This window comes from Crocodylus porosus, unplaced genomic scaffold, assembly GCF_001723895.1.
Source record: "Crocodylus porosus isolate Cpor-Errol unplaced genomic scaffold, CroPor_comp1, whole genome shotgun sequence".
NCBI classification, from domain to species: Eukaryota; Metazoa; Chordata; order Crocodylia; family Crocodylidae; genus Crocodylus; species Crocodylus porosus.
Window position 1 is genome coordinate 12,220,684 of NW_017728951.1, and position 10,666 is coordinate 12,231,349.

The window sequence follows — 10,666 nt, forward strand, 5'->3', positions numbered from 1 at the left end:
ACACCTCTCTGAAGGAATCACCAGTACTATCCTTACTAGAGTCAATGACAGCTTTCCACTGATTTCACTGGAAGCCTACATTTTACCTACATATTAGAGGCATCAGAACAACTTATTTTTCACTTTGGTGGCTGAACCAAAAAATGGAGAAAAACTGCTTTGTATCAACCCCAAATGGAAGATGTTCAGCTTTCCTGACAAAAGCTTTTATTAAAGGTTCTTTGCCTTGCACCATATCAAAGAAGCTGAAAAGACCCCCCAACTCCTCTGGCTACCAATAATTTAAGCAAGTCAAATCAAATACTGGTGATGTACCATATTTAGTTGAATTTAATATTGAGGGGGTTTTCCCCCATTCAACATGGGGGGGGAAAAAAGTCCCTCATCTTGGATTCAAATACAAGGCGGCAGCAGAGCAGGCGGCTTCTCCAGCTCAGGTTCCAGCCTCAGCCCTGACTTGGAGTTGGAGCTACAGCCAATGCCTTGCTCCCTCATCACCTCTGCCCCATCCCATTGCCTGACCCCACCCCCACCACTGTTGCTTACCCCAAGTCCCAGGTCTGGGTCCAGCCCCAGCCCCAGCGGCACTCCACCCCCTTCCACCTGGCCTGGCTAGGCAGCAGTGGTGGTGGCAGCAGCAACTCTGACCCCAGCCCCAGTTCTGGTTAAAGAAAATCATATGACCCTGCTCCACCTGCTGTTGCCCAGCTCAGCCAAGAGCCAGAAAACCAGTGGGGGCCAGAGCCAGTATGTGCTCTGTGCTCCAGAGTGGGCTTGAGGCTGGAGTTGCACCTAGAACTCGGGGTAGGTGCCAGCGGAGGAATGGGGAGGGGAAGAGGGAGCTGGTGCGGGGAGGAAATGGTGGGTGAGGGCAGACACTGGGGGGTGTCACAGGCACCACAGAGAAGAGCAAAGGGGTGCAGGCATGGGGGAGGGAAAATGGGGGGAGACAGTCAGCAGGGGGGCAAGAGATAGGGATCTAGCTGCTTGACTCCCCTGCCATAGGCCCTCCTCACCACCTCCCCCCTGCTGCTGCTTGCTCCATCATGGGGGGGGGAAGGGACAAATTTAAGATGACCCCCCAATAATTATATTCTACAAACGGAAAATTTTAACTAATTTTGACATTTCCCATGTGGGGATTCTAATTATTGGGGGGGAGGGGGAAGGGAGCATTTGCAATTCAGGGTCACCTTGGATTTGGAGAAATAGGGTACATGGACAGATATTATGTAACTGCTTAGAGTTTGGCTTCATACTCACAGTAGGGTATAACTCCAGAGTGGGTCCATCAAAGTCAATGGAATTATATCAGTGGAAAACCAGAAAGAAGTATATTTATTTTACCAGCAACTCATTATTTGCTATCTCTCAAGAAAAAAATTACAATCGCTGTCTCACCTGTTAGAAGGTACTCACTGTATATCATGGTCGACCCCATCTTTCTGATGCAAAAAGTTAGGAATTTCGTAGATCTGGTTTGTAAGTCGACCTAACTTTTTGGTTAGAAATATCGGGTCAACTTATACCAGCCCCTGCAAGCCCTCACTGCAGGCTGGGCACCTGGGGGATGGACACAAGCCAGAGTTACCCACAGGGAATGTGGATGGGCTCAGCTGGCGCAGCTCCATCCCCATCCCCTGCAAGTGGTGCTACCTGGGCCACAACAGCCAAGCACCAAGCTCAGCACTGCTTGCAGGGGATAGGGACGGGGATAGGCTCAGTGCTTGGCTGGCATGCCCCTACCCCCTGCAAGCAGCGTTACCTGGGCTGCGCTGCCTAGGCCGCGGTAGCCACATGCCAAGACTGGCCCCATCCATAGCAAGTGCCACTGCCAAGCATTGAGCCCAACCTCATCACCTGCAAGTAGCACCAGGCTCGGCGCTTGGCTGGTACAGCCAGCCTCGGAGTTTGGCAGCACACACGGAGCCAGGCTCGGTGCTCAGCTGGCATGGCACCATCCCCTGTGAGCAGTTCTGGGCTTGGCACTTGGTTGGCACAGCCCAGGCAGTGCCGCTTACAGGGGATGGGGCCACACCAGCCAAGCACCAAACCTGGCTCCATCCCCATTTCCTGTGAGTGGCTCCAGGCTCAGCGCTCGGCTGGCTGCCTCCATCCCTGTGAGTAGCACTGCCTCAGCTGCACCAGCCTAGCGCTGAGCCTGGCGCCGCTCACAGGGAGTGGTGATATGGTATATAAATTGAGGTTGAATTTCAAGAATTAAAGATTGGGCCTCAAAACTCAACTTATACACCACTAAATACGATATACTGTCATGGAACGAAAAACGGTGGTCAAGACCCTAACTGAATGTATAGTCAAGAACATGTGAGAGTAAGATAACATAAACATTTCTGGCTGTGCTTCTGGTACTCTCATTCCACCAAGCAGTTATTTTCTGAAGTTCATCCGTTTCATAATTGTTCCAATATTCTCTGAGTTTTGGTATTTTCCCTCAGTTTTCCATTATATTTATTTTTTCTTGAATCAGATGATTTATAAAGTCGGGAATTTTTGGCATGTTATGATATACAGAACTTCACCGACAAAGGGGTGGGCTGTGATTCAGCTGCTTGTGTATCTGAGACTAACTTCAAGGGCTAAGATACAAATGCTGTGTTTTCCTGCATGAAAAGCGGATAGCACATTCTGACTAAAAGGGCAGCTCCTTTCATACAGCAATAGTAAATAGCTCTCAGAATTGCTGCTTGCCACTAAATGACTGTAGTTACTGAGAAGCTGGCAGTTTGCTACATTCAGTAAAGTTTGCTAATGAAACCAAACTGGTTACCTTCTCTTTACCAAAAAAATGATAACAAGCAGATGTACAAAAACCCACATTCATGTGTAGTTTTATTGGTGCATTACAACATTACATTTCCTTCACATTAAGAGAGCATGAAATTAAAATACACTGATCCACAAAAATGCCTTCCCTGTACTGACTTCCACTAGTAATTACAACTCCTATGGATCCTTCCATAAGTTTCACTTCATTACATCTTTCATAATTTTAATTACATTTAATCAAAACTTGTACATGGTCTATTTTATGACTTTCAACTGAAATATCCCCATTAAAAATACTATATTCTTTGATGCTTTGCTATGTCCTTTCACTCATTTATCTTGCAATGTAAGTATTTATGCTGTATTACATTTAATACTCCAACATTTTAACAGTTGCTATTCATCTGAAGGCTGTGTAAACCTTTCACATCCCAACTTAATAAGGGGAAGATAGTTTACTGTATCAAAAGCCTTTAAAATACAGGGAATTTATAACGCGCATTTTGGAAGTCCTACTCATTTTTTAAGAATAAGCCAAATCGTTATAAAAACATGCAGAATGCATTCACAGTCCATTTTAATTCAATGTTTTTGAAACGTTTGTGTATAACTTGCAAGATGATTTTTCCCCCTACCGAAACACAAAGGTAATGGGAAAAGTCCTATATCATTTATAAAAATTAAAACCTTGTACTAAGGCTTTCCACCATCCTATCTGAATTAATAGAAAATTATATCCTTGTTACAGAATTTCTTGGAGTGGTTTAAAGCTCTATAGAAAGGCAAGTATCACACATTATCACATTGTGTTATTTTTTAGGGGGATTTTTTTCCCTGCATTAGATGGTTTTGCAGACTTACTGGCAAAACTTTTAATATAAATGCAACTAAAGCAGCATAACAGTGCTTATAATGTGCAATCTGGCATAGTAATACCAGTGCAGGTAAAGTAATTCTAGTATACTTGCACCTATACTAGGTCCTCTACTGGCACAGTTATAAAATCATACATCTTACTGGCACAGCTACGTAAGTTTTAAGTGTAGAACCCTATTGGACTTGCCCCTGTTACGTTGTTTTGTAGATCATTTCCCCTTTATGTTTCTTTTCATTTTTCATTCATATGTACACTGAGCTTGAGTGCAATTGCTTTTTAAATTTATTTTTAAAAATGGGCTCATAACTTTTTTATTTCTCCCTCGCTATAAAAATTCAAGCATTGCCAATCAGGGAATGGCACTTCTTAAAAAAAAAAAAAAAAAAAAAAGCAAAACCAAACTACAAAGTTGTTACTTTTGACAAAAAGGAACGACAAGCCTTTACATAGACATACACAACTTGTTTGAATCACAAAACGCCTACAAGGCCAATACATATTCCAACAGGAACACATTAGGTATAAAGTAACTATGGCAGCAGTCTCCTCCAGTCTAAAGCACCATAATGGGTATTGTTTATCAAAGCTATCTTGATTGTATTAACCAGCCAATCCAGGCAAGAACGCTTTGACTGTTAGGATGTGATTGAGAACATTCACCTGCTCTTTCAGAATACATCTACTGAAGGAAATGCTGGAATTTAACACTCTGCCATCCAAGGATAAATCATTTCACTGGAGCATGATGTATTTTTGATACTGCATAGTGCACAAATAAGTCATGGAAATACGAACCTCAAAATAATAAACCTATTGTTCATCACATGCTAACTTCCTCCCCACCAGTGGCCAGATCCAAAGCCAACAAAGAGTAGAACAGTAATATTCCCTTGAATTTCAATGGGCTTTGGACTGGCCACAAATGCCCCTTGTGAACACTCTCCTTAAGTGAGTTGAAAATGCAGAAAATATCAAACAGAACATTTTTTGTCAGACTTCCACCAAGTATATTTATAGTGCTGTAAACTAACACAAGCACTCATGAACAGAAAAACCAATGGTCACAAACTCGAAGTCCTTATGTTCCTTGAAATCACCACTGCTGCGGTGTGTCATTAGAGACTTTAACACAGACAATTGTGGCACACCGAGATTAACAGAAAACATAGCGATTCTTCATCTTCACAGTTTTAGATCACGTGTTTTTGTTCTTGGTTTTTTTCCTGTCGGATGTCATGGGTGTCATTAAGTTTCACTTCATTTTGAAAGAAATTGCTGCAAGAGCTCACAGGAAAATCCAGATGTTTTAATATCAGTTTTTTATCCACCCTATAAACATGTGTTATTGCAAGCTGACAATTTCAATAGCTTTGGATAGCTCTGCTGTCAGCACCGTCCTTTTGAAACAAGTGATGTGCCTAAGCTTGGCTTTTTCAGATGCCAAACTCTTCACACTTTTAAACTACCATTTCACTAGCAGTTCAGAAGAACCCTGCCAAAACTTCACGTCTAGCACAAAATATTCTTGTCATGTGACGATTTATTATGAGAAAAGACCACAAGATATACATAAGGATGTTTTCCTTACATATCAAATTTATATGAAGAAACAGACCAAGAGTTGGTTATGACAGGTGCTGGCTATCTCATCGAAAATGCTGAGTGCCCCCAACACCCACTGCAATTATGAGAGTTCAAGGCAATCAGAAATTCCCAGGCAATACTCAGCGTTTCACAAGATCAACTATTTTCAGGTCTATTGGATCTTCAGATACATCCTTGCTAAGCTATTCATTTAACTAACTTTGCTGTGAGATTTTCCTTCTTTTAACTTTCTGTTTTAATCTTGCAATAGACTGAAAATGGACAGCTGAACAAGAAAACAGTATGAAGGAAGAGCTGAGCTTTTCAAAGTAGAAGGGTGTTATAGTATTAAAAAGAAAGAACAAATGTACCATAAGAAACATCATATTAAGAGACTGGTGTGGAGGAGTGTGAGAAGGGCTAAAAGTTCATCCTGTCCATTCATTAGTCATACTGGTCCTTCGGTTATTCCCTCAAGAGGCAGGCCAGTAGCATTATCTGCTGTAGGTCTCTCTTCTGTCTTCGCTGAGTTCTGAACAAGGAGGCTGACGTAAGGTTTATGACAAGATGTGTTACCCAAAGGTGGGTAGTGCTGTCTGTAGCAAATATAAGCGAAAATGAGCCCAATGACTCCTCCAACAAAAGCATCTAGGTAGGAAAAGCAACAAAAATTTGATTATTGAAACAGCAGTAAATATTGATGACTGTGAAAATAAAAGCTGTGGCATTGTCCTGGTAGCATGCATTCTCAGGAGCTACGCAAGTCATATAGGTACATACAGGCTTCAGACGTGAACCCAGAAATGTTCATATGCAGGTTGAAGATCAAAGGGAATCAGGCTGCTACATTCCAAGAAGATGGCCTATGAGGCTTACAGGAAAAGTCGAGATATACTAGCTGGTCACAATTTGTTGTTAACTTGCTTTTATAATTTTTAAACATTTTGCATTAAGCTATGCAAAGCTTTTGCAGAGACAGGTCAAGAGCATTTAGACATTACAAAACCAGCTCCAGAGCCAAGGGGACAGATTCTCTCCCCACTGAGCCTCAGTTCTTTGTGGCCGTGGCATTGGAAGGGTCCTAAACATACCACGGGATACAGATGCACCGTGGTAACTGAGAACTGACCCTAGTACTCTTTCCTGCCATAGCAGGAGGTCGGACTCAATGATCTGCTCAGGTCCCTTCCGACCCTACCAACTATGAAACTAAGGGTCCCATGTTGTCCCCTCACAACATGCATGGGAAACTGTGGAACGACTGCAAGATGCTGGGGGAGAGATGGTGATCTGCACTGCACTTTTGTGTTCCTTAATAAGTGTTTGCACTGTAAGATTCATTTGTGCATTTAAGAGTTTTCCTTCTCCAAGCCTGCCATGTATAGGTGCAAACTCACTAGCATATTTGATGCTGGTAGAGGATCAAATACTCAGCTATACTATATGGCTATTTACCTACTAAACGGTTTTTACTCTTCTTAGTGCAATTGCATTTTTATATTTAAAAATATCAGCTCATTTGAAACTTAACATAGTTGGAAAGACACATCCCAGTTAAGCAGTTTGACTTTTTTCTTTATTTCCCTGTTCCTCCCTGACGTCAAATGGAGATCTCCAAGCCTGCACTCGTGCCTGGTGACAAAAAAGCTCTGACACCTGCCAGTGGCAGGGTATTATTTTGCCACTGACAGGTATGGGTTTAAATGGTGCACGGTCATTAAAGCATATTTTTTCTTTGGTGTCACCACCCCAGCAAACGAGATAAGGATCTTCCTTGCAACACAGAGGTTTGCTATCTCAGCAAGTGGGGGAGAGTGAGGTGTTGTGGGACTGAACTTCTCTAAGAAAAGTACCGTCTCTCCAGGGATAAGGTATCATGCTGTTATTTGTTAAGTTCCCACCCACTTCTTGGTAATCAATCTGATCTTTTTTTTTTTTTTTTTGGTAATATGTTTGTTTTCAAGTGGTCAAGAAAAACAATTCCTCCCCAAATAACTGCTGATATGAAACTCTCTTAGATTTACATGCCAAAAATACTGAAAGGGAAGTGAAAGGAATGACATGACACTGGGTTTAATTTTTTACAGAGCATGTAACAGAGCCTACTATATACTCTGTGATTGATTTCATATTTGCTTTGAAGAAAATTGTAGCATATGAAAAACCCAAATCATTGTGGTTAATTACCAAGAAAAGGAAATCAAATCAATACAAATTTGCTTTTCTTGTCTGAAATATAACACAAGAGTAATTTAGAATAAAATCTCACAGTTTGTCAGTCTGCTGTACATTAGGAAAAAGGGAATGTAGTTCCCACTTCAGTAGATAAAAATATAGGGCCATGTCCTATTTAACCTTTACATGCATCAATGCCACATAGTTGCCTAAGTTACTATTTTGTCCATCATGCAGTTTACATTTTATTGGTACTTAAATAGCCCACACTTCCCCTCTGAGCTCAGGTATATGCATAATACGGGATAAGTCCCCAAAATTTTAATTGTGATTTTTCTCCAACTTGCAGCTGTTTGGTGCTCTCCCACCTTTCAGCTTAGCAGGCCAGAGTGGGAGTTGTGATATCTGGCCTTCTCAGTCCAAAGGGACCTGAACCTGTCTCTTGCATCCCTGCAGAGTGCTTTCACCATCAGACCATAAGCTAGGCAGTGCCTGAAATACACCCCAGCCTTTTTCTTCAAGCTACCAGGCAAGAAGGGAAGATATGTGGAACCAAAAGAAAGAGCATTTAGGGCTCTGATCCACCCGCTTCTTCCAATAAGGCAGAAACTATTCTACTGGGGATGATCTATGTAAAAATTCAACAAATATTAAATGCAACATGCCAAAAAGTCATTGGGAGCATCACAAACCCATCTGTGGGATGCCCCCAGAGCCCTGAATGTCTCCCCTCTGTCCTTTTATTTGTCAGGGGGCAGACAAAGGCTTGCTCCAGAATAACTCCTTATCCCTGCAAGCCTCAGCACCAGTGCCCTCATACCAGACCTCACAGATGCAGCAGGGAACTCTCTGCCAGCCCTAGGTGGCCTCCAGTTTGGGTTGTGATAGACATTTTAGGGCCCCCTTACTGCAGAACCAGCTAGCTAGCCTGGAATATCACTTGCCCAGAGATCACTCTTTCCACAGGCAATCAGTAAGCAGACAGAACAACAAAAGGATTCATTATGTAGGAGAAAAGAGTTATAGAAGTAGGGCTACACAAAGCTTCAGGTGGTGACTCGATTCGGAGGAGATTTGGCCTAATTCGGTGGCCAAATCTCCGAATCGAATCAGGGGACTAATTTAAAAGTCTGAATTGATTCAAAGCTCTCTGCATCTTCAGAAAAGATGCGGAGAGCTTTGAGGACTGGGACAGTCCCCGGTGGCTGCAGCACGGAGCTGCAGCTGACTCTGGGCTGGTAAGTACTAGGGGCAGAGGAGAGGCGGTAAGTACTAGGGGCGTTGGGGGCAGGGAGAAGGGACCATAGGGGGACCTTGTCACCCCCTGACCCCTCCCTACTCCCGCCCCAGCTCAGCACTTTGAAAAGAAGCCCCAGTGCTCACTGGGTGCTGCCGGGTGGGGGGGTTGATCCCTGCTGTCCCTCGCTGCCCCCCACTGCATGGGGGGCTCTGCATGAGCCCCTTAATGCCCCCCTGCTCCCTCAGCCCCTCCATGGGTGTCCTGCTCAGGCCAGCTCCAGCCCTTTAAGAAAAAAGAAAAAACTAGGAAAGCTCCAGACTCACGGCTCCTGCAGTGACCTTGGGGCTTCAGGGGCTCATACAGAGCCCCCCACATGGCGTGAGGCAGCAGGGATCACCCTCCTCCTGGCAGGAGTAGTCAGTCCAGGGGTTTACTTGGGTTTTTGTTTTCCTTAAAGGGCCGGAGCTGGCCCAGATGGGGCACCCATGGCGGGGTTGGGGGAGCGAGGGGCAGGTCAGGGGGCTTGTGCAGAGCCCCCATGCAGCGTGGGGCAGTGGGGGGCAGCAGGGATTGCCCCTCACCCGGCAACACCTGCTGAGTCAGGGTTTTTTTTTTTAACAAGTCCCAGAAGCTGGGGCAGGCAGGGCAGCCATTGCCAGGCTGGGAGAGCAGGTCGGGGATGGGCCTGGCCGATTCGGAGATTCGGCCAAATTGAATTGGGACAGTGATTCAAATCACTGAATCAAATCGCTGTCCCCCAAATCATCCAAATCCGAAGCAAATACTAGCCGCTTCGCACAGGCCTATATACAAGCAAAACTAAGCATAAGTTTGAAGACAGAATAAACAGACAAGCTTTATCCCCTCTCATCTGGCTACCTAAGCCCTCCTGGGAGTCCTGGCAGTATCTCCAGAACTCAACCTTTCTTCTGATTCTGCCAGCCCTGGCTGCCGGAGCCTTGGACCCTTCTCCAACATGGGGAAAAACCGCAGGTCCAAGCATATGACACAGATGGTCCCCTAAAACAACACCAAGCCAGCACCTTCCACAATACTGTCATAGTTCTCATGGGTCACAGAATCCTCCAGAAACTTTTCTCCCGGGAAACTTGGTATTTTTGGGGGTGATGGGCCTTTCTTAGAGGAGTTGGATTTCCCCATTACAGGCAGACAATGTTTTGGGTGCTCAACCCAATAATGTTTCCTTCTGCCTGGATCTGGGAGTAGCTATTGTCCTTAAGTATTCATCCCTCAGTTCTTTCACTAAACCGTGCCCAAAAGCATAAAGATCTATACAGTCAGTGTAACAATCTATACAATGATAAAAGAGACATAAATGAATACAGTATAGCATGGGCTTTTGAACAGAATCACAAGTGCCATCTGAGTAGAATAAAACATTTATGATACCCCACAAACCCTCAGACCATAGTGGGGCTTGTGACAGGGTGTAGGGGCCAGAAGACAAGGTCCCCTACTTGTCGGAGTATACTCAGTAGGAGTATACATCACTATACTATTTATACCTAAGCATTAAAAGCTTTTTTATCCTATTTGCTCAACAACTGAAGCAGCATTTTATTAGGTTTGCAAATCTAAATAGAGCTCAAAACTGATCTCTGTTATGTATGAACTGTTTGACTGTCTGACACAGTACTGTAGCGGTTTGCCTATTTCTCTAAATATAGTACAATTATTAAGAAGAACAAAAGAGTGGCCAGTGGCAATTTTAAAGCTCAGAATTTGCATGGGGATATGGGACAAGGAGGGCAAAGTCTGCTGCTGCAATCTGGACTACAAAGTCATATAGGCATACTGTGTTGGTGGTAGGGAGGCAAACAATGGCGGTACTAACTAGGCCTGTGCGAATAGGGAAGTATTTGATTCAGATTCAGCTGATTCGGAGGACAGTGATTCGATTCAGAGATTTGGATTGCTGTCCTGAATCAATTTAGCTGAATCAGCTTTGGACGATTCAGCACTGATTCAGTGATTCAGAT

At 43.9% G+C, this 10,666-nt stretch overlaps 1 protein-coding gene across 1 annotated transcript in view; it reads right to left on the reverse strand.

Moving 5' to 3' along the window:
- Positions 1-2,826: 2,826 nt before the first annotated feature.
- The window catches only part of PLPP4 (phospholipid phosphatase 4), a 107,517-nt gene continuing 99,677 nt past the window's right edge, over positions 2,827-10,666 (reverse strand). Inside the window, exon 7 of the mRNA XM_019556274.1 lies at positions 2,827-5,899. Within this exon, the coding sequence (XP_019411819.1) occupies positions 5,700-5,899 (200 nt within the window). The 3' untranslated portion in view covers positions 2,827-5,699. The remainder of the gene's footprint in view (positions 5,900-10,666) is intronic.